General features: G+C 50.7%; 1 protein-coding gene across 5 annotated transcripts; it reads right to left on the bottom strand.

The window, feature by feature from the left end:
- Positions 1-475: 475 nt before the first annotated feature.
- On the bottom strand, positions 476-24379 carry ube2t (ubiquitin-conjugating enzyme E2T (putative)). 5 transcript variants are annotated; one of them, XM_045695205.1, is made up of 7 exons: positions 24240-24379; positions 23924-24050; positions 23517-23586; positions 19036-19141; positions 18485-18583; positions 4066-4149; positions 476-918 (listed from the first exon to the last, which is right to left on the bottom strand). In XM_045695205.1, exons 2-7 carry the CDS (start codon positions 24030-24032, stop codon positions 808-810), a joined length of 579 nt encoding a protein of 192 aa, XP_045551161.1. In that variant the 5' UTR covers positions 24033-24050; positions 24240-24379; the 3' UTR covers positions 476-807.
- Positions 24380-24383: the final 4 nt, after the last annotated feature.

Here is a 24383-nt window from a genome sequence, read left to right as displayed (position 1 = left end):
AAGTTGATGCTAATATGGCTAAAATTCACTAGCTAACTAACTAACTGTAACAATATATTTGAGACAAGTGCTCCTTCTACACGTTTTCAATAAACATTGGAGGCGAAATATAGTTTCCGTGCTGTCCGTCTAAAGCCAACCCTATCGGGTTTTATCCCATAGTTCCACAAGCATCGGTATCGCTGCTAAACAACCAACCCTTTTATAAACCCCATGTCCCCCTTCGTTAAAGCATAATACATATGAAATATAACATGTCGTTTGTTGTTCTTTTGGATGTACATAATATACTTACTATTGTTTGTATGTTAACAAAAAAAAAGTTTTGGTTGAATTAAAACATGTTAAAAGTTTTGGTTGAAATAAAAATAGTTTTATACGACTGGTCTTTGTTTTTAACTTCTGTGCTTTACAAATTCCCCTCCCCCTCCCCAAAAAGGGTGACCAATGTAAAATATCTAAAAATGTAACTCAGTTTGCTTCAAAACATATTTTAATAATTAGAGTAAGCAGCATAACATTTCAACAACAGTTATTTTTCCAAAGGTCTAATTAAGTCACATATTGGACTTGGGTTCCGTACAAGTAGGTCGACCCGTCTTAACAAGTATGCTTTCACTTTCAGAACTACAAGTGTGTGTGGGATGAATACTGTAAATTAAGAGACACTGCCTAAACATTGCTATGAATGAATCGCAGCCTTAGGTCCGTACATAACTATATAAAAAAGGGAAAATCTCAAAACACAAAGTGTGAAGTAATTACTGTTACCAACACAAAGGGGACAGAGCACGAAAACGAGATGTGCTACTGGCACGTTCTCTTGGGATGTTCCTCGGTCTTGTCCCGAGCTTCTCTCTTGAGGGCCGACGGCTGGACCCGAGCTTCTACACTGTCCACGGTCTCCACCACACCACCCTACACACACACACAATTAACTGTTGAAGGCAAGCATCTTCAAATGAAATAATGAAGTAATTCAGGAGATATTTGATCATTGAACAGCATATCCAACTACCCTTAATAAAACAGCCTGGTATTTTTCTAGAATGAATCCATGTTCACTGAATAGAAGATACCTAAACATTCCTACACTGACAGGGAGTTACAGCGCCACCTAGTGGCGAGAAGACACATCTAATCTTATTGGTCACCTATTCAGCAGATGCCATTGGTCACCTATTCATTCAGCAGATGCTATTGGTCCCCTATTCAGCAGATGCTATTGGTCACCTATTCAACAGATGCTATTGGTCACCTATTCATTCAGCAGATGCTATTGGTCCCCTATTCAGCAGATGCTATTGGTCACCTATTTAACAGATGCTATTGGTCACCTATTCAGCAGATGCCATTGGTCCCCTATTGAGCAGATGCCATTGGTCCCCTATTGAGCAGATGCCATTGGTCACCTATTGAGCAGATGCCATTGGTCACCTATTGAGCAGATGCCATTGGTCACCTATTGAGCAGATGCCATTGGTCACCTATTGAGCAGATGCCATTGGTCACCTATTTAACAGATGTTATTGGTCACATGCAGATGTTATTGCAGGTGTAGTGAAATGCTTGTGTTCCTAGTTCCAACAGTGCAGTAATATTTAACAATTCACAACAATACACACAAACCTCAAAGTAAAATAATGGAATATTAGGATGAGCAATGTCTGAGTGGCATTGACTAAAATACAGTAGAATAAAATACAGTTTATGCATATGAGACGAGTTTATCAGTATGTAAACAATAATGGAACACTGGTCACTTTACTATAGTGATCAGTGATTCCATGTCTATGTTCACAGGGCAGCAGCCTCTAAGGTGAAGGGTTGGTAGACGGCTAGTGATGGCTGTTTAACAGTCTGATGGTCTGGAGATAGACGCTGTTTAACAGTCTGATGGCCTGGAGATAGAAGCTGTTTATCAGTCTGATGGTCTGGAGATAGAAGCTGTTTATCAGTCTGATGGTCTGGAGATAGAAGTTGTTTAACAGTCTGATGGCCTGGAGATAGAAGCTGTTTATCAGTCTGATGGCCTGGAGATAGAAGCTGTTTATCAGTCTGATGGTCTGGAGATAGAAGCTGTTAACCAGTCTGATGGTCTGGAGATAGAAGCTGTTTAACAGTCTGATGGTCTGGAGATAGAAGCTGTTAACCAGTCTGATGGTCTGGAGATAGAAGCTGTTTAACAGTCTGATGGCCTGGAGATAGAAGCTGTTTATCAGTCTGATGGCCTGGAGATAGAAGCTGTTTTTCAGTCTCTCGGTTCCAGCGTTGATGCACCTGTACTGACCTCGCCTTCTGGATGGTAGCGGGGTGAACAGGCAGTGGCTCGGGTGGTTATTGTCCTTGATGATCTTTTTGGCCTTCCTGTGACATCGGGTGGTGTAGGTGTCCTGGAGGGCAGGTAGTTTGCCCCCGGTGATGCGTTGTGCAGACCTCACTACCCTCTGGAGAGCCTTAAGGTTATGGGCGGAGCAGCTGCCGTACCAGGCGGTGATACAGCCTGACAGGGGGCTATACTCAGCCTTGTCTTAGGACGGTAAGTTGGTGGTTGGAGACATCCCTCTAGTGGTGTGGGGGCTGTGCTTTGGCAAAGTGGGTGGGGTTATATCCTGCCTGGTTGGCCCTGTCCGGGGGTATCATCGGATGGGGCCACAGTGTCTTCTGATCCCTCCAGTCTCAGCCTCCAGTATTTATGCTGCAGTAGTTTATGTGTTGGGGGGCTAGGGGCAGTCTGTTACATCTGGAGTATTTCTCTTGTCTTATCCGGTGTCCTGTGTGAATTTAAATATGCTCTCTCTAATTCTCTCTTTCTGTCTTTCTCTCGGAGGACCTGAGCCCTAGGACCATGCCTCAGGACTACCTGGCATGATGACTCCTTGCTGTCCCCAGTCCACCTGGCCATGCTGCTGCTCCAGTTTCAACTGTTCTGCCTGCGGCTATGGAACCCTGACCTGTTCACCGGACGTGCTTGTTGCACCCTCGACAACTACTATGATTATTATTATTTGACCATGCTGGTCATTTATGAACATTTTAACATTTTGACCATGTTCTGTTATAATATCCACCCTGCACAGCCAGAAGAGGACTGGCCACCCCTCATAGCCTGGTTCCTCTCTAGGTTTCTTCCTAGGTTTTTGGCCTTTCTAGGGAGTTTTTCCTAGGGAGTTTTTCCTAGCCACCGTGCTTCTTTCACATGCTTTGCTTGCTGTTTGGGGTTTTAGGCTGGGTTTCTGTACAGCACTTTGAGATATCAGCTGATGTAAGAAGGGCTATATAAATACATTTGATTTGATAGGATGCTATCGATTGTGCATCTGTAAAAGTTTGTGAGTGTTTTTGGTGACAAGCCACATTTTTTCAGCCTCCTGAGGTTTCAGAGGCGCTGCTGCGCCTTCCTCACCACGCTGTCTGTGTGGGTGGACCATTTCAGTTTGTCCGTGATGTGTACGCCGAGGAACTTAAAACTCTCCACCTTCTCCACTACTGTCCCATCGATGTGGATAGGGGGCTGCTCCCTCTGCTGTTTCCTGAAGTCCACGATCATCTCCTTTGTTTTATTGACATTGAGGTTATTTTCCTGCCACCACACTCCCAGGGCCCACCACCACTACATAACATTACAACATTGACGTGGAGTTACAGCCCCACCTTGTGGAGAGAAGACACCACTACATAACATTACTACATTGATATGGAGTTACAGCCCCACCTTGTGGAGAGAAGACACCACTACATATTACTACATAACATTACCACATTGACGTGGAGTTACAGCCCCACCTTGTGGAGAGAAGACACCACTACATAACATTACTACATTGATATGGAGTTACAGCCCCACCTTGTGGAGAGAAGACACCACTACATAACATTACTACATTGATATGGAGTTACAGCCCCACCTTGTGGAGAGAAGACACCACTACATATTACTACATAACATTACCACATTGACGTGGAGTTACAGCCCCACCTTGTGGAGAGAAGACACCACTACATATAGGTCACTCAGTGTGTCTACGGTCCACATATATATATATAACCACCTGTTAACATTACCTTGTTGTTCTGTACAGCATGTTTCTCTGTCCACCTCTTGGCCTTCTCCAGATATACCTGCTTGCTGTACTTCAACTCTGATGACTGGGAGAGAAACAGAACAACTCAGTGTGTGAGACAGATAACATACCCACTCACCCACTCACCGAGGGTGACTCAGGGGGAGTTGGGATACGGGAAAAAAACCCATTTCCAATTCACACATGTATTAATACACACGTGTACATGTGTGAAATAGGGCCAAAAGTATGATTAATTATGAATTATACTGAACAAAAAATATAAAAACGGAACATGCAACAATTTCAAAGATTTTACTGAGTTACAGTTCAAATAAGGAAATCAGTCAATTGAAATAAAATTCATTAGGACCTAATCTATGGATTTCACTTGACTGGGCAGGGGCTCAGTAACTGAAGGGCTGGGAGGGCATAGGCCCACCCACAGGGGAGTCAGAGACAGCCAAATCAGAATGAATTTTTCCCCCACAAAGGACATTATTCCAGACAGAAATACTCCTCAGCGCCACCTCTGAAGATCCCGCATGTGAAGAAGCCGTATGTGGAGGGCTGACGTGGATACACGTGGTCTGAGGAGGTGAGGCCGGTCGGAAGTACTGCCAAAGACTCTATACCGACGACGGTGGTAGAGAAGTGACCATTAAATTCTACCTCAAAACTTCAGACATCTGTGGCATTATGTTGTGTGACAAAACGGCACATTATACATTTTTCTTAAAAAGAGGCCTTTATTGTCCCACAGCACAAGGTGCACCTGTGTAATCATCATACTGTTTAATCAGCTTCTTGATATGCCACACCTGGTCAGGTGGATATTTTCACTAACAGGGAGGGAAACAAAATGTACGCACAAAATTTAAGAGAAGAAAGCTTTTTGTGCGTCTGGAAACCAACTCTGCGGAGGGCTACAGGACCAACTCTGCGGAGGGCTACAGGACCAACTCTGCGGAGGGCTACAGGACCAACTCTGCGGAGGGCTACAGGACCAACTCTGCGGAGGGCTACAGGACCAACTCTGCGGAGGGCTACAGGACCAACTCTGCGGAGGGCTACAGGACCAACACCAACTCATTAATATGGAGTTGGTCCCCCCTTTGCTGCTATAACAGCCTCCACTCTTCTGGGAAGTCATTCATATGGAGTTGGTCCCCCCCTTTGCTGCTATAACAGCCTCCACTCTTCAGGGAAGTCATTAATATGGAGTTGGTCCCCCCCTTTGCTGCTATAACAGCCTCCACTCTTCTGGGAAGTCATTAATATGGAGTTGGTCCCCCCTTTGCTGCTATAACAGCCTCCACTCTTCAGGGAAGTCATTAATATGGAGTTGGTCCCCCTTTGCTGCTATAACAGCCTCCACTCTTCTGGGAAGTCATTAATATGGAGTTGGTCCCCCTTTGCTGCTATAACAGCCTCCACTCTTCAGGGAAGTCATTAATATGGAGTTGGTCCCCCCCTTTGCTGCTATAACAGCCTCCACTCTTCTGGGAAGTCATTAATATGGAGTTGGTCCCCCCTTTGCTGCTATAACAGCCTCCACTCTTCTGGGAAGTCATTAATATGGAGTTGGTCCCCCCTTTGCTGCTATAACAGCCTCCACTCTTCTGGGAAGTCATTAATATGGAGTTGGTTGCCCCCTTTGCTGCTATAACAGCCTCCACTCTTCTGGGAAGTCATTAATATGGAGTTGGTCCCCCCCTTTGCTGCTATAACAGCCTCCACTCTTCTGGGAAGTCATTAATATGGAGTTGGTCCCCCCCTTTGCTGCTATAACAGCCTCCACTCTTCTGGGAAGGCATTAATATGGAGTTGGTCCCCCCCTTTGCTGCTATAACAGCCTCCACTCTTCTGGCTTTTCACTAGGTTGAGGTCAGGGCTCTGTGCAGGCCAGTCAAGTTCTTCCACACCGATCTTGACAAACTATTTCTGTATGAACCTCGATTTGTGCACGGGGGCATTGTCATGCTGAAACAGGAATGGGCCCTCCCCAAACTGTTGCCACAAAGTTGAAAACACAGAATAGTCTGGATAGTGCTGTAGCATTAAGATTTCCCTTCACTGGAACTAAGGGGCCTGAACCATGAAAAACAGCCCCAGACCATTATTCCTCCTCCACCAAACTTTACAGTTGGCACTATTCTTTGGGGCAGGTAGCGTTCTCCTGGCATCCGCCAAACCCAGATTCGTCCATCGGACTGCCAGATGGTGAAGCGTGAGTCATCACTCCAGAGAACACGTTTCCACTGCTCCAGAGTCCAATGGCGGCGAGCTTTACACCACTCCAGTCGACGCTTGGCGTTGCGCATGGTGATCTTAGTCTTGTGTGTGGCTGCTCGGCCATGGAAACCCATTTCATGAACCTCCCGACGAACAGTTGATGTTGCTTTCAGAGGCAGTTTGGAACTCGGTAGTGAGTGATGCAACTGAGGATGCGCTTCAGCACTCGGCGGTCCCATTCTGTGAGCTTGCGTGGCCTACCACTTCGCGGCTGAGCCGTTGTTGCTCCTAGACGTTTCCACTTCACAATAGCAGCACTTACAGTTGACCAGGAAGCTCTAGCAGGGCAGAAATGTGATGAACTGACTTGTTGGAAAGGTGGCATCCTATGACGGGTGCCACGTTGAAAGTCACTGAGCTCTTCAGTACGGGCCATTCTACTGCCAATGTTTGTCTATGGAGATTGCATGGCTGTGTTGCTCGAGCCAAATTGACACACCTTTTCAGGGGCGTAACTGGTCAGTACATTGTGAAGCAGGGTGGTAAGCAACAACAACAAAAAACAACTAGTTTGAGTGGTTGTGTACGGACAGGGAAGGGACCAACTAGTTTGATTGGTTGTGTACGGACAGCGAAGGAGCGAAGGGACTACCTAGTTTGAGTGGTTGTGTACGGACAGCGAAGGGACCAACTAGTTTGAGTGGTTGTGTACGGACAGCGAAGGAGCGAAGGGACTACCTAGTTTGAGTGGTTGTGTACGGACAGCGAAGGGACCAACTAGTTTGAGTGGTTGTGTACGGACAGCGAAGGGACCAACTAGTTTGAGTGGTTGTGTACGGACAGCGAAGGGACCAACTAGTTTGAGTGGTTGTGTACGGACAGCGAAGGGACCAACTAGTTTGAGTGGTTGTGTACGGACAGCGAAGGGACCAACTAGTTTGAGTGGTTGTGTACGGACAGCGAAGGGACCAACTAGTTTGAGTGGTTGTGTACGGACAGCGAAGGAGCGAAGGGACCAACTAGTTTGAGTGGTTGTGTACGGACAGCGAAGGAGCCGAAGGGACCAACTAGTTTGAGTGGTTGTGTACGGACAGCGAAGGGACCAACTAGTTTGAGTGGTTGTGTACGGACAGCGAAGGAGCGAAGGGACCAACTAGTTTGAGTGGTTGTGTACGGACAGCGAAGGAGGGAAGGGACCAACTAGTTTGAGTGGTTGTGTACGGACAGCGAAGGAGGGAAGGGACCAACTAGTTTGAGTGGTTGTGTACGGACAGCGAAGGAGCGAAGGGACCAACTAGTTTGAGTGGTGGTGTACGGACAGCGAAGGGACCAACTAGTTTGAGTGGTGGTGTACGGACAGAGAAGGAGCGAAGGGACCAACTAGTTTGAGTGGTTGTGTACGGACAGCGAAGGGACCAACTAGTTTGAGTGGTTGTACGGACAGCGAAGGAGCGAAGGGACCAACTAGTTTGAGTGGTTGTGTACGGACAGCGAAGGGACCAACTAGTTTGAGTGGTTGTACGGACAGCGAAGGAGCGAAGGGACCAACTAGTTTGAGTGGTTGTACGGACAGGGACAGCGAAGGAGCGAAGGGACCAACTAGTTTGAGTGGTTGTGTACGGACAGCGAAGGCGCGAAGGGACCAACTAGTTTGAGTGGTTGTGTACGGACAGCGAAGGAGCGAAGGGACCAACTAGTTTGAGTGGTTGTGTACGGACAGGGAAGGGACCAACTAGTTTGATTGGTTGTGTACGGACAGCGAAGGAGCGAAGGGACTACCTAGTTTGAGTGGTTGTGTACGGACAGCGAAGGGACCAACTAGTTTGAGTGGTTGTGTACGGACAGCGAAGGAGCGAAGGGACTACCTAGTTTGAGTGGTTGTGTACGGACAGCGAAGGGACCAACTAGTTTGAGTGGTTGTGTACGGACAGCGAAGGGACCAACTAGTTTGAGTGGTTGTGTACGGACAGCGAAGGGACCAACTAGTTTGAGTGGTTGTGTACGGACAGCGAAGGGACCAACTAGTTTGAGTGGTTGTGTACGGACAGCGAAGGGACCAACTAGTTTGAGTGGTTGTGTACGGACAGCGAAGGGACCAACTAGTTTGAGTGGTTGTGTACGGACAGCGAAGGAGCCGAAGGGACCAACTAGTTTGAGTGGTTGTGTACGGACAGCGAAGGAGCGAAGGGACCAACTAGTTTGAGTGGTTGTGTACGGACAGCGAAGGGACCAACTAGTTTGAGTGGTTGTGTACGGACAGCGAAGGAGCGAAGGGACCAACTAGTTTGAGTGGTTGTGTACGGACAGCGAAGGAGGGAAGGGACCAACTAGTTTGAGTGGTTGTGTACGGACAGCGAAGGAGGGAAGGGACCAACTAGTTTGAGTGGTTGTGTACGGACAGCGAAGGAGCGAAGGGACCAACTAGTTTGAGTGGTGGTGTACGGACAGAGAAGGAGCGAAGGGACCAACTAGTTTGAGTGGTTGTGTACGGACAGCGAAGGAGCGAAGGGACTACCTAGTTTGAGTGGTTGTGTACGGACAGCGAAGGGACCAACTAGTTTGAGTGGTTGTGTACGGACAGCGAAGGGACCAACTAGTTTGAGTGGTTGTGTACGGACAGCGAAGGGACCAACTAGTTTGAGTGGTTGTGTACGGACAGCGAAGGGACCAACTAGTTTGAGTGGTTGTGTACGGACAGCGAAGGGACCAACTAGTTTGAGTGGTTGTGTACGGACAGCGAAGGAGCGAAGGGACCAACTAGTTTGAGTGGTTGTGTACGGACAGCGAAGGAGCGAAGGGACCAACTAGTTTGAGTGGTTGTGTACGGACAGCGAAGGGACCAACTAGTTTGAGTGGTTGTGTACGGACAGCGAAGGAGCGAAGGGACCAACTAGTTTGAGTGGTTGTGTACGGACAGCGAAGGAGGGAAGGGACCAACTAGTTTGAGTGGTTGTGTACGGACAGCGAAGGAGGGAAGGGACCAACTAGTTTGAGTGGTTGTGTACGGACAGCGAAGGAGCGAAGGGACCAACTAGTTTGAGTGGTGGTGTACGGACAGCGAAGGGACCAACTAGTTTGAGTGGTGGTGTACGGACAGAGAAGGAGCGAAGGGACCAACTAGTTTGAGTGGTTGTGTACGGACAGCGAAGGGACCAACTAGTTTGAGTGGTTGTACGGACAGCGAAGGAGCGAAGGGACCAACTAGTTTGAGTGGTTGTGTACGGACAGCGAAGGGACCAACTAGTTTGAGTGGTTGTACGGACAGCGAAGGAGCGAAGGGACCAACTAGTTTGAGTGGTTGTACGGACAGGGACAGCGAAGGAGCGAAGGGACCAACTAGTTTGAGTGGTTGTGTACGGACAGCGAAGGCGCCGAAGGGACCAACTAGTTTGAGTGGTTGTGTACGGACAGCGAAGGAGCGAAGGGACCAACTAGTTTGAGTGGTTGTGTACGGACAGGGAAGGGACCAACTAGTTTGATTGGTTGTGTACGGACAGCGAAGGAGCGAAGGGACTACCTAGTTTGAGTGGTTGTGTACGGACAGCGAAGGGACCAACTAGTTTGAGTGGTTGTGTACGGACAGCGAAGGAGCGAAGGGACTACCTAGTTTGAGTGGTTGTGTACGGACAGCGAAGGGACCAACTAGTTTGAGTGGTTGTGTACGGACAGCGAAGGGACCAACTAGTTTGAGTGGTTGTGTACGGACAGCGAAGGGACCAACTAGTTTGAGTGGTTGTGTACGGACAGCGAAGGGACCAACTAGTTTGAGTGGTTGTGTACGGACAGCGAAGGGACCAACTAGTTTGAGTGGTTGTGTACGGACAGCGAAGGAGCCGAAGGGACCAACTAGTTTGAGTGGTTGTGTACGGACAGCGAAGGAGCGAAGGGACCAACTAGTTTGAGTGGTTGTGTACGGACAGCGAAGGGACCAACTAGTTTGAGTGGTTGTGTACGGACAGCGAAGGAGCGAAGGGACCAACTAGTTTGAGTGGTTGTGTACGGACAGCGAAGGAGGGAAGGGACCAACTAGTTTGAGTGGTTGTGTACGGACAGCGAAGGAGGGAAGGGACCAACTAGTTTGAGTGGTTGTGTACGGACAGCGAAGGAGCGAAGGGACCAACTAGTTTGAGTGGTGGTGTACGGACAGAGAAGGAGCGAAGGGACCAACTAGTTTGAGTGGTTGTGTACGGACAGCGAAGGGACCAACTAGTTTGAGTGGTTGTACGGACAGCGAAGGAGCGAAGGGACCAACTAGTTTGAGTGGTTGTACGGACAGGGACAGCGAAGGCGCGAAGGGACCAACTAGTTTGAGTGGTTGTGTACGGACAGCGAAGGCGCGAAGGGACCAACTAGTTTGAGTGGTTGTGTACGGACAGCGAAGGAGCGAAGGGACCAACTAGTTTGAGTGGTTGTGTACGGACAGCGAAGGAGCCGAAGGGACCAACTAGTTTGAGTGGTTGTGTACGGACAGCGAAGGAGCGAAGGGACCAACTAGTTTGAGTGGTTGTGTACGGACAGCGAAGGAGCGAAGGGACCAACTAGTTTGAGTGGTTGTGTACGGACAGCGAAGGAGCGAAGGGACCAACTAGTTTGAGTGGTTGTGTACGGACAGCGAAGGAGCGAAGGGACCAACTAGTTTGAGTGGTTGTGTACGGACAGCGAAGGAGCGAAGGGACCAACTAGTTTGAGTGGTTGTGTACGGACAGCGAAGGAGCCGAAGGGACCAACTAGTTTGAGTGGTTGTGTACGGACAGCGAAGGAGCCGAAGGGACCAACTAGTTTGAGTGGTTGTGTACGGACAGCGAAGGAGCCGAAGGGACCAACTAGTTTGAGTGGTTGTGTACGGACAGCGAAGGAGCGAAGGGACCAACTAGTTTGAGTGGTTGTGTACGGACAGCGAAGGAGCGAAGGGACCAACTAGTTTGAGTGGTTGTGTACGGACAGCGAAGGAGCGAAGGGACCAACTAGTTTGAGTGGTTGTGTACGGACAGCGAAGGAGCCGAAGGGACCAACTAGTTTGAGTGGTTGTGTACGGACAGCGAAGGAGCGAAGGGACCAACTAGTTTGAGTGGTTGTGTACGGACAGCGAAGGAGCCGAAGGGACCAACTAGTTTGAGTGGTTGTGTACGGACAGCGAAGGAGCCGAAGGGACCAACTAGTTTGAGTGGTTGTGTACGGACAGCGAAGGAGCGAAGGGACCAACTAGTTTGAGTGGTTGTGTACGGACAGCGAAGGAGCCGAAGGGACCAACTAGTTTGAGTGGTTGTGTACGGACAGCGAAGGAGCGAAGGGACCAACTAGTTTGAGTGGTTGTGTACGGACAGCGAAGGAGCGAAGGGACCAACTAGTTTGAGTGGTTGTGTACGGACAGCGAAGGAGCGAAGGGACCAACTAGTTTGAGTGGTTGTGTACGGACAGCGAAGGAGCCGAAGGGACCAACTAGTTTGAGTGGTTGTGTACGGACAGCGAAGGAGCGAAGGGACCAACTAGTTTGAGTGGTTGTGTACGGACAGCGAAGGAGCGAAGGGACCAACTAGTTTGAGTGGTTGTGTACGGACAGCGAAGGAGCGAAGGGACCAACTAGTTTGAGTGGTTGTACGGACAGCGAAGGAGCGAAGGGACCAACTAGTTTGAGTGGTTGTGTACGGACAGCGAAGGAGCCGAAGGGACCAACTAGTTTGAGTGGTTGTGTACGGACAGCGAAGGAGCGAAGGGACCAACTAGTTTGAGTGGTTGTGTACGGACAGCGAAGGAGCGAAGGGACCAACTAGTTTGAGTGGTTGTACGGACAGCGAAGGAGCGAAGGGACCAACTAGTTTGAGTGGTTGTGTACGGACAGCGAAGGAGCGAAGGAACCAACTAGTTTGAGTGGTGGTGTACGGACAGCGAAGGGACCAACTAGTTTGAGTGGTTGTGTACGGACAGAGAAGGAGCGAAGGGACCAACTAGTTTGAGTGGTTGTACGGACAGGGAAGGAGCGAAGGGACCAACTAGTTTGAGTGGTTGTGTACGGACAGCGAAGGGACCAACTAGTTTGAGTGGTTGTACGGACAGCGAAGGAGCGAAGGGACCAACTAGTTTGAGTGGTTGTGTACGGACAGCGAAGGGACCAACTAGTTTGAGTGGTTGTGTACGGACAGCGAAGGGACCAACTAGTTTGAGTGGTTGTGTACGGACAGAGAAGGAGAGAAGGGACCAACTAGTTTGAGTGGTTGTACGGACAGGGAAGGAGCGAAGGGACCAACTAGTTTGAGTGGTTGTGTACGGACAGCGAAGGGACCAACTAGTTTGAGTGGTTGTACGGACAGCGAAGGGACCAACTAGTTTGAGTGGTTGTACGGACAGGGACAGCGAAGGGACCAACTAGTTTGAGTGGTTGTGTACGGACAGCGAAGGGACCAACTAGTTTGAGTGGTTGTACGGACAGCGAAGTAGCGAAGGGATCAACTAGTTTGAGTGGTTGTACACGGACAGCGAAGGAGCGAAGGGACCAACTAGTTTGAGTGGTTGTGTACACGGACAGCGAAGGAGCGAAGGGACCAACTAGTTTGAGTGGTTGTGTACACGGACAGCGAAGGAGCGAAGGGACCAACTAGTTTGAGTGGTTGTGTACGGACAGCGAAGGGACCAACTAGTTTGAGTGGTTGTGTACGGACAGAGAAGGAGAGAAGGGACCAACTAGTTTGAGTGGTTGTACGGACAGGGAAGGAGCGAAGGGACCAACTAGTTTGAGTGGTTGTGTACGGAGAGCGAAGGGACCAACTAGTTTGAGTGGTTGTACGGACAGGGACAGCGAAGGAGCGAAGGGACCAACTAGTTTGAGTGGTTGTGTACGGACAGCGAAGGGACCAACTAGTTTGAGTGGTTGTACGGACAGCGAAGTAGCGAAGGGATCAACTAGTTTGAGTGGTTGTACACGGACAGCGAAGGAGCGAAGGGACCAACTAGTTTGAGTGGTTGTGTACACGGACAGCGAAGGAGCGAAGGGACCAACTAGTTTGAGTGGTTGTGTACACGGACAGCGAAGGAGCGAAGGGACCAACTAGTTTGAGTGGTTGTGTACGGACAGCGAAGGGACCAACTAGTTTGAGTGGTTGTGTACGGACAGCGAAGGGACCAACTAGTTTGAGTGGTTGTGTACGGACAGCGAAGGGACCAACTAGTTTGAGTGGTTGTGTACGGACAGCGAAGGGACCTACTAGTTTGAGTGGTTGTGTACGGACAGCGTAGGGACCAACTAGTTTGAGTGGTTGTGTACGGACAGCGAAGGGACCAACTAGTTTGAGTGGTTGTGTACGGACAGCGAAGGGACCAACTAGTTTGAGTGGTTGTGTACGGACAGCGAAGGGACCAACTAGTTTGAGTGGTTGTGTACGGACAGCGAAGGGACCAACTAGTTTGAGTGGTTGTGTACGGACAGCGAAGGGACCAACTAGTTTGAGTGGTTGTGTACGGACAGCGAAGGGACCAACTAGTTTGAGTGGTTGTGTACGGACAGCGAAAGGGACCAACTAGTTTGAGTGGTTGTGTACGGACAGCGAAGGGACCAACTAGTTTGAGTGGTTGTGTACGGACAGCGAAGGGACCAACTAGTTTGAGTGGTTGTGTACGGACAGCGAAGGGACCAACTAGTTTGAGTGGTTGTGTACGGACAGCGAAGGGACCAACTAGTTTGAGTGGTTGTGTACGGACAGCGAAGGGACCAACTAGTTTGAGTGGTTGTGTACGGACAGCGAAGGGACCAACTAGTTTGAGTGGTTGTGTACGGACAGCGAAGGGACCAACTAGTTTGAGTGGTTGTGTACGGACAGCGAAGGGACCAACTAGTTTGAGTGGTTGTGTACGGACAGCGAAGGGACCAACTAGTTTGAGTGGTTGTGTACGGACAGCGAAGGGACCAACTAGTTTGAGTGGTTGTGTACGGAAAGCGAAGGGACCAACTAGTTTGAGTGGTTGTGTACGGACAGCGAAGGGACCAACTAGTTTGAGTGGTTGTGTACGGACAGCGAAGGGACCAACTAGTTTGAGTGGTTGTGTACGGACAGCGAAGGGACCAACTAGTTTGAGTGGTTGTGTACGGACAGCGAAGGGACCAACTAGTTTGAGTGGTTGTGTACGGACAGCGAAGGGACCAACTAGTTTGAGTGGTTGTGTACGGACAGCGAAGGGACCAACTAGTTTGAGTGGTTGTACGGACAGCGAAGGAGCGAAGGGACCAACTAGTTTGAGTGGTTGTACGGACAGGGACAGCAAAGGAGCGAAGGGACCAACTAGTTTGAGTGGTTGTGTACGGACAGCGAAGGAGCGAAGGGACCAACTAGTTTGAGTGGTTGTGTACGGACAGCGAAGTAGCGAAGGGATCAACTAGTTTGAGTGGTTGTACGGACAGCGAAGGAGCGAAGGGACCAACTAGTTTGAGTGGTTGTACGGACAGCGAAGGAGCGAAGGGACCAACTAGTTTGAGTGGTTGTACACGGACAGCGAAGGAGCCGAAGGGACCAACTAGTTTGAGTGGTTGTGTACGGACAGCGAAGGAGCGAAGGGACCAACTAGTTTGAGTGGTTGTACGGACAGCGAAGGGCGAAGGGACCAACTAGTTTGAGTGGTTGTACGGACAGCGAAGGAGCCGAAGGGACCAACTAGTTTGAGTGGTTGTACGGACAGCGAAGGAGCGAAGGGACCAACTAGTTTGAGTGGTTGTACGGACAGCGAAGGAGCGAAGGGACCAACTAGTTTGAGTGGTTGTACGGACAGCGAAGGAGCGAAGGGACCAACTAGTTTGAGTGGTTGTACGGACAGCGAAGGAGCGAAGGGACCAACTAGTTTGAGTGGTTGTACGGACAGCGAAGGAGCGAAGGGACCAACTAGTTTGAGTGGTTGTACGGACAGCGAAGGAGCGAAGGGACCAACTAGTTTGAGTGGTTGTACGGACAGCGAAGGAGCGAAGGGACCAACTAGTTTGAGTGGTTGTGTACGGACAGCGAAGGAGCGAAGGGACCAACTAGTTTGAGTGGTTGTGTACGGACAGCGAAGGAGCGAAGGGACCAACTAGTTTGAGTGGTTGTACACGGACAGCGAAGGAGCGAAGGGACCAACTAGTTTGAGTGGTTGTACACGGACAGCGAAGGAGCGAAGGGACCAACTAGTTTGAGTGGTTGTACACGGACAGCGAAGGAGCGAAGGGACCAACTAGTTTGAGTGGTTGTACGGACAGCGAAGGAGCGAAGGGACCAACTAGTTTGAGTGGTTGTGTACGGACAGCGAAGGAGCGAAGGGACCAACTAGTTTGAGTGGTTGTACGGACAGCGAAGGAGCGAAGGGACCAACTAGTTTGAGTGGTTGTACGGACAGCGAAGGAGCGAAGGGACCAACTAGTTTGAGTGGTTGTGTACGGACAGCGAAGGAGCGAAGGGACCAACTAGTTTGAGTGGTTGTGTACGGACAGCGAAGGGACCAACTAGTTTGAGTGGTTGTGTACGGACAGCGAAGGGACCAACTAGTTTGAGTGGTTGTGTACGGACAGCGAAGGGACCAACTAGTTTGAGTGGTTGTGTACGGACAGCGAAGGGACCAACTAGTTTGAGTGGTTGTGTACGGACAGCGAAGGGACCAACTAGTTTGAGTGGTTGTGTACGGACAGCGAAGGAGCCGAAGGGACCAACTAGTTTGAGTGGTTGTGTACGGACAGCGAAGCGAAGGACCAACTAGTTTGAGTGGTTGTGTACGGACAGCGAAGGGACCAACTAGTTTGAGTGGTTGTGTACGGACAGCGAAGGGACCAACTAGTTTGAGTGGTTGTGTACGGACAGCGAAGGAGCGAAGGGACCAACTAGTTTGAGTGGTTGTGTACGGACAGCGAAGGAGCGAAGGGACCAACTAGTTTGAGTGGTTGTGTACGGACAGGGACAGCGAAGGAGCGAAGGGACCAACTAGTTTGAGTGGTTGTACGGACAGCGAAGGAGCGAAGGGACCAACTAGTTTGAGTGGTTGTGTACGGACAGCGAAGGGACCAACTAGTTTGAGTGGTTGTGTACGGACAGCGAAGGGACCAACTAGTTTGAGTGGTTGTGTACGGACAGCGAAGAAGCGAAGGGACCAACTAGTTTGAGTGGTTGTGTACGGACAGAGAAGGAGCGAAGGGACCAACTAGTTTGAGTGGTTGTACGGACAGCGAAGGGACCAACTAGTTTGAGTGGTTTTGTACGGACAGCGAAGGAGCGAAGTGACCAACTAGTTTGAGTGGTTGTACGGACAGCGAAGGAGCGAAGGGACCAACTAGTTTGAGTGGTTGTGTACGGACAGCGAAGGAGCGAAGGGACCAACTAGTTTGAGTGGTTGTGTACGGACAGCGAAGGAGCGAAGGGACCAACTAGTTTGAGTGGTTGTGTACGGACAGCGAAGGAGCGAAGGGACCAACTAGTTTGAGTGGTTGTGTACGGACAGGGAAGGGACCAACTAGTTTGAGTGGTTGTACGGACAGCGAAGGAGCGAAGGGACCAACTAGTTTGAGTGGTTGTGTACGGACAGGGAAGGGACCAACTAGTTTGAGTGGTTGTGTACGGACAGCGAAGGGACCAACTAGTTTGAGTGGTTGTGTACGGACAGCGAAGGGACCAACTAGTTTGAGTGGTTGTGTACGGACAGCGAAGGGACCAACTAGTTTGAGTGGTTGTGTACGGACAGCGAAGGGACCAACTAGTTTGAGTGGTTGTGTACGGACAGCGAAGGGACCAACTAGTTTGAGTGGTTGTGTACGGACAGCGAAGGGACCAACTAGTTTGAGTGGTTGTACGGACAGCGAAGGGACCAACTAGTTTGAGTGGTTGTACGGACAGCGAAGGGACCAACTAGTTTGAGTGGTTGTACGGACAGCGAAGGGACCAACTAGTTTGAGTGGTTGTGTACGGACAGGGACAGTGAAGGGACCAACTAGTTTGAGTGGTTGTGTACGGACAGGGAAGGAGCGAAGGGACCAACTAGTTTGAGTGGTTGTACGGACAGGGACAGCGAAGGAGCGAAGGGACCAACTAGTTTGAGTGGTTGTGTACGGACAGCGAAGGAGCGAAGGGACCAACTAGTTTGAGTGGTTGTGTACGGACAGCGAAGGAGCGAAGGGACCAACTAGTTTGAGTGGTTGTACGGACAGGGACAGCGAAGGGACCAACTAGTTTGAGTGGTTGTGTACGGACAGCGAAGGAGCGAAGGGACCAACTAGTTTGAGTGGTTGTACGGACAGCGAAGGAGCGAAGGGACCAACTAGTTTGAGTGGTTGTGTACGGACAGGGAAGGGACCAACTAGTTTGAGTGGTTGTACGGACAGCGAAGGGACCAACTAGTTTGAGTGGTTGTACGGACAGCGAAGGGACCAACTAGTTTGAGTGGTTGTGTACGGACAGCGAAGGGACCAACTAGTTTGAGTGGTTGTGTACGGACAGCGAAGGGACCAACTAGTTTGAGTGGTTGTGTACGGACAGGGAAGGGACCAACTAGTTTGAGTGGTTGTGTACGGACAGCGAAGGAGCGAAGGGACCAACTAGTTTGAGTGGTTGTGTACGGACAGGGAAGGGACCAACTAGTTTGAGTGGTTGTGTACGGACAGGGAAGGGACCAACTAGTTTGAGTGGTTGTACGGACAGCGAAGGAGCGACGGGACCAACTAGTTTGAGTGGTTGTGTACGGACAGCGAAGGGACCAACTAGTTTGAGTGGTTGTGTACGGACAGGGACAGCGAAGGGACCAACTAGTTGGAGTGGTTGTACGGACAGCGTAGGAGCGAAGGGACCAACTAGTTTGAGTGGTTGTACGGACAGCGAAGGAGCGAAGGGACCAACTAGTTTGAGTGGTTGTACGGACAGCGAAGGAGCGAAGGGACCAACTCGTTTGAGTGGTTGTACGGACAGCGAAGGAGCGAAGGGACCAACTAGTTTGAGTGGTTGTACGGACAGCGTAGGGACCAACTAGTTTGAGTGGTTGTGCGGACAGGGAAGGGACCAACTAGTTTGAGTGGTTGTACGGACAGCGAAGGAGCGAAGGGACCAACTAGTTTGAGTGGTTGTACGGACAGGGACAGCGAAGGAGCGAAGGGACCAACTAGTTTGAGTGGTTGTACGGACAGCGTAGGGACCAACTAGTTTGAGTGGTTGTGCGGACAGGGACAGGGTAGGAGCGAAGGGACCATAACTCACTATGTCAGCCATGAGTGGGTCGTCAAGGTTGGGTTCAGCCATCAGCAGCTGTATGGAGGTGAGCACTGTGGAGATGTTCAGGGAAGGTTTCCACGCGCCCTGCACACACACACACACAGTGGAGGTCGACTGTCCATGTTGCATCTTGGGTGGGAGTGTATGTGTGTTACCATGGGTGGTAGTTTGAGTGTGTGTGTGTTACCATGGGTGTTGGTTTGAGTGTGTGAGTGAGTGTGTGTGTGAGTGAGTGTGAGTGTGTGTGTGTTACCATGGGTGGTAGTTTGAGTGTGTGTGTGTGGGTGTTACCATGGGTGTGTGTGTGTGTGTGTGTGTGTGTGTGTGTGTGTTACCATGGGTGTTGGTTTGAGTGTGTGTGTGTGTGTGTGTGTGAGTGTGTGTGTGTGTTACCATGGGTGTTGGTTTGAGGTGTGTGTGTGTGTGTGTGTGTGTGTGTGTGTGTGTGTGTGTGTGTGTGTGTTACCATGGGTGTTGGTTTGAGTGTGTGTGTGTGTGTGTGTGTGTGTGTGTGTGTGAGTGTGAGTGTGTGTTACCATGGGTGGTAGTTTGAGGGCGTCGTGGCAGATGCGACCATTGTTGTCTATGTTGGGGTGGTAGATGGGGGTCAGGAACCTCATCTTAGGGGGCTCAAAGGGATACCTGGAGGGTTAGGAGAGAACTCAGGGGGCTCAAAGGGATACCTGGAGGGTTAGGAGAGAACTTAGGGGGGGGTTCAAAGGGATACCTGGAGGGTTAGGAGAGAACTCAGGGGGCTCAAAGGGATACCTGGAGGGTTAGGAGAGAACTCAGGGGGCTCAAAGGGATACCTGGAGGGTTAGGAGAGAACTCAGGGGGCTCAAAGGGATACCTGGAGGGTTAGGAGAGAACTTAGGGGGGGGTCAAAGGGAAACCTGGAGGGTTAGGAGAGAACTTAGGGGGGGGTCAAAGGGAAACCTGGAGGGTTAGGAGAGAACTTAGGGGGGGGTCAAAGGGATACCTGGAGGGTTAGGAGAGAACTCAGGGGGCTCAAAGGGATACCTGGAGGGTTAGGAGAGAACTCAGGGGGCTCAAAGGGATACCTGGAGGGTTAGGAGAGAACTCAGGGGGGGTCAAAGGGATACCTGGAGGGTTAGGAGAGAACTCAGGGGGGGTCAAAGGGATACCTGGAGGGTTAGGAGAGAACTCAGGGGGGGGTCAAAGGGATACCTGGAGGGTTAGGAGAGAACTTAGGGGGGGGTTCAAAGGGATACCTGGAGGGTTAGGAGAGAACTCAGGGGGCTCAAAGGGATACCTGGAGGGTTAGGAGAGAACTCAGGGGGCTCAAAGGGATACCTGGAGGGTTAGGAGAGAACTCAGGGGGCTCAAAGGGATACCTGGAGGGTTAGGAGAGAACTTAGGGGGGGGTCAAAGGGAAACCTGGAGGGTTAGGAGAGAACTTAGGGGGGGGTCAAAGGGAAACCTGGAGGGTTAGGAGAGAACTTAGGGGGGGGTCAAAGGGATACCTGGAGGGTTAGGAGAGAACTCAGGGGGCTCAAAGGGATACCTGGAGGGTTAGGAGAGAACTCAGGGGGCTCAAAGGGATACCTGGAGGGTTAGGAGAGAACTCAGGGGGGGGTCAAAGGGATACCTGGAGGGTTAGGAGAGAACTCAGGGGGGGGTCAAAGGGATACCTGGAGGGTTAGGAGAGAACTTAGGGGGGGTCAAAGGGATACCTGGAGGGTTAGGAGAGAACTCAGGGGGGGGTCAAAGGGATACCTGGAGGGTTAGGAGAGAACTCAGGGGGCTCAAAGGGATACCTGGAGGGTTAGGAGAGAACTCAGGGGGGGGTCAAAGGGATACCTGGAGGGTTAGGAGAGAACTCAGGGGGCTCAAAGGGATACCTGGAGGGTTAGGAGAGAACTCAGGGGGGGGTCAAAGGGATACCTGGAGGATTAGGAGAGAACTCAGGGGGGGTCAAAGGGATACCTGGAGGGTTAGGAGAGAACTTAGGGGGGTTAAAGGGATACCTGGAGGGTTAAGAGAGAACTTAGGGGGGGTCAAAGGGATACCTGGAGGGTTAGGAGAGAACTCAGGGGGCTCAAAGGGATACCTGGAGGGTTAGGAGAGAACTTAGGGGGGGGGTCAAAGGGAAACCTGGAGGGTTAGGAGAGAACTTAGGGGGGGGTCAAAGGGAAACCTGGAGGGTTAGGAGAGAACTTAGGGGGGGTTAAAGGGATACCTGGAGGGTTAAGAGAGAACTTAGGGGGGGGGTCAAAGGGATACCTGGAGGGTTAGGAGAGAACTCAGGGGGCTCAAAGGGATACCTGGAGGGTTAGGAGAGAACTTAGGGGGGGGGTCAAAGGGATACCTGGAGGGTTAGGAGAGAACTTAGGGGGGCTCAAAGGGATACCTGGAGGGTTAGGAGAGAACTCAGGGGGCTCAAAGGGATACCTGGAGGGTTAGGAGAGAACTCAGGGGGCTCAAAGGGATACCTGGAGGGTTAGGAGAGAACTTAGGGGGGTCAAAGGGATACCTGGAGGGTTAGGAGAGAACTTAGGGGGGGGTCAAAGGGATACCTGGAGGGTTAGGAGAGAACTCAGGGGGCTCAAAGGGATACCTGGAGGGTTAGGAGAGAACTTAGGGGGGGCTCAAAGGGATACCTGGAGGGTTAGGAGAGAACTTAGGGGGGGGTCAAAGGGATACCTGGAGGGTTAGGAGAGAACTCAGGGGGCTCAAAGGGATACCTGGAGGGTTAGGAGAGAACTCAGGGGGCTCAAAGGGATACCTGGAGGGTTAGGAGAGAACTTAGGGGGGGGTCAAAGGGATACCTGGAGGGTTAGGAGAGAACTCAGGGGGCTCAAAGGGATACCTGGAGGGTTAGGAGAGAACTCAGGGGGCTCAAAGGGATACCTGGAGGGTTAGGAGAGAACTTAGGGGGGGGTCAAAGGGAAACCTGGAGGGTTAGGAGAGAACTTAGGGGGGGGTCAAAGGGAAACCTGGAGGGTTAGGAGAGAACTTAGGGGGGGGTCAAAGGGATACCTGGAGGGTTAGGAGAGAACTCAGGGGGCTCAAAGGGATACCTGGAGGGTTAGGAGAGAACTCAGGGGGCTCAAAGGGATACCTGGAGGGTTAGGAGAGAACTCAGGGGGGGGTCAAAGGGATACCTGGAGGGTTAGGAGAGAACTCAGGGGGGGGTCAAAGGGATACCTGGAGGGTTAGGAGAGAACTTAGGGGGGTCAAAGGGATACCTGGAGGGTTAGGAGAGAACTCAGGGGGGGGTCAAAGGGATACCTGGAGGGTTAGGGAGAGAACTCAGGGGGCTCAAAGGGATACCTGGAGGGTTAGGAGAGAACTCAGGGGGGGGTCAAAGGGATACCTGGAGGGTTAGGAGAGAACTCAGGGGGCTCAAAGGGATACCTGGAGGGTTAGGAGAGAACTCAGGGGGGGGTCAAAGGGATACCTGGAGGATTAGGAGAGAACTCAGGGGGGGTCAAAGGGATACCTGGAGGGTTAGGAGAGAACTTAGGGGGGTTAAAGGGATACCTGGAGGGTTAAGAGAGAACTTAGGGGGGGGTCAAAGGGATACCTGGAGGGTTAGGAGAGAACTCAGGGGGCTCAAAGGGATACCTGGAGGGTTAGGAGAGAACTTAGGGGGGGTCAAAGGGAAACCTGGAGGGTTAGGAGAGAACTTAGGGGGGGGTCAAAGGGAAACCTGGAGGGTTAGGAGAGAACTTAGGGGGGGGTCAAAGGGATACCTGGAGGGTTAGGAGAGAACTCAGGGGGCTCAAAGGGATACCTGGAGGGTTAGGAGAGAACTCAGGGGGCTCAAAGGGATACCTGGAGGGTTAGGAGAGAACTCAGGGGGGGGTCAAAGGGATACCTGGAGGGTTAGGAGAGAACTCAGGGGGGGTCAAAGGGATACCTGGAGGGTTAGGAGAGAACTTAGGGGGGGGTCAAAGGGATACCTGGAGGGTTAGGAGAGAACTCAGGGGGGGGTCAAAGGGATACCTGGAGGGTTAGGAGAGAACTCAGGGGGGCTCAAAGGGATACCTGGAGGGTTAGGAGAGAACTCAGGGGGGGTCAAAGGGATACCTGGAGGGTTAGGAGAGAACTCAGGGGGGTCAAAGGGATACCTGGAGGGTTAGGAGAGAACTTAGGGGGGGTTAAAGGGATACCTGGAGGGTTAAGAGAGAACTTAGGGGGGGTCAAAGGGATACCTGGAGGGTTAGGAGAGAACTCAGGGGGCTCAAAGGGATACCTGGAGGGTTAGGAGAGAACTTAGGGGGGGGTCAAAGGGATACCTGGAGGGTTAGGAGAGAACTTAGGGGGGCTCAAAGGGATACCTGGAGGGTTAGGGAGAGAACTCAGGGGGCTCAAAGGGATACCTGGAGGGTTAGGAGAGAACTTAGGGGGGGTCAAAGGGATACCTGGAGGGTTAGGAGAGAACTCAGGGGGGGTCAAAGGGATACCTGGAGGGTTAGGAGAGAACTTAGGGGGGGTTAAAGGGATACCTGGAGGGTTAAGAGAGAACTTGGGGGGGGTCAAAGGGATACCTGGAGGGTTAGGAGAGAACTTGGGGGGGGTCAAAGGGATACCTGGAGGGTTAGGAGAGAACTCAGGGGGCTCAAAGGTTACCTGGAGGGTTAGGAGAGAACTCAGGGGGCTCAAAGGGATACCTGGAGGGTTAGGAGAGAACTCAGGGGGCTCAAAGGGATACCTGGAGGGTTAGGAGAGAACTCAGGGGGGGGTCAAAGGGATACCTGGAGGGTTAGGAGAGAACACAGAGGGGGGGTCAAAGGGATACCTGGAGGGTTAGGAGAGAACTTAGGGGGGGTTAAAGGGATACCTGGAGGGTTAAGAGAGAACTCAGGGGGCTCAAAGGGATACCTGGAGGGTTAGGAGAGAACTCAGGGGGCTCAAAGGGATACCTGGAGGGTTAGGAGAGAATCATCACAATCACTGTACCTAAAACATGTACTAGACCTGTATCTACTCCGAGGTTTGAATGTGTGTGTGTGTGTGTGTGTGTGTGTGTGATGTCCGAGTCACATCATACCTGTCGGGAACTACGATCTCCAGTGAGAAGACTCCTCCTTCAAACGGAGTCTCAGCTCCCCCCACTATTTCTACACAGGACGAGAGACAGTAACAACATAGACGTTTATATTTATATAAAACCACATCACTGATCACTACTATAATCTGTTTATAATATACAGTATATATATATTATTGATCAACACCAATAGGCTATCGATAGGCAGATGCATGAAAACAGTTCCTTCAACACATATACCAGTACCCACCGAGGCTACATAAGCTACGATTGACTGATCGATAAGTAGATAGATAGATATAGATTGACTGATCGATAAGTAGACAGACCAGACAGACAGACAAGACAGACAAGACAGGATTCATTGATTGATTGGTAGATCGATAAGTTGATAGATTGGTACTCACGGGCCCGGAGCTCGTCCATCTTCCCCTCGGTCTGCCAGCAAGTGATCCCCGGTGAAGGCTCCATGCTAAGCAGCTGTAACTCGCGTTTCAGACGTGAGGTCCTCTGCATTATCTCTCTCTCTCTCTGAGGACACACGGTGAAAGACATGTTTAACTAGTTAACTAACTCGTTACTTAGCTACAGACCAACCTTAGCTAGCTAGATAACGTTTAACGTTACAGTAGCTAGTTAGAAGCTTTGTGTCAACTAACGTTACTTACCTTAACAATGATGCTGGACACTTGTTGGGTATATTATTATCGATACATTTGGGCTTACCTGGACAAAATAGTAGTTCTATTTTCGCTTGAAATACACCTGTAGGCGAGAGAAAGATGTAGCTAGCTAGGTAGTTTCTGAAGGGGCGTTTGACAGAATGTTTAGATTTTCCCTCCTTATACTTCACCGGAAATCCGTTTT

The sequence above is a fragment of the Salmo salar genome, chromosome ssa15 (assembly GCF_905237065.1).
Source record: "Salmo salar chromosome ssa15, Ssal_v3.1, whole genome shotgun sequence".
Taxonomy (NCBI): Eukaryota; Metazoa; Chordata; class Actinopteri; order Salmoniformes; family Salmonidae; genus Salmo; species Salmo salar.
The sequence above is the reverse complement of the archived record's forward strand: the minus strand, read 5'-3'. Positions and strand labels throughout refer to the sequence as shown.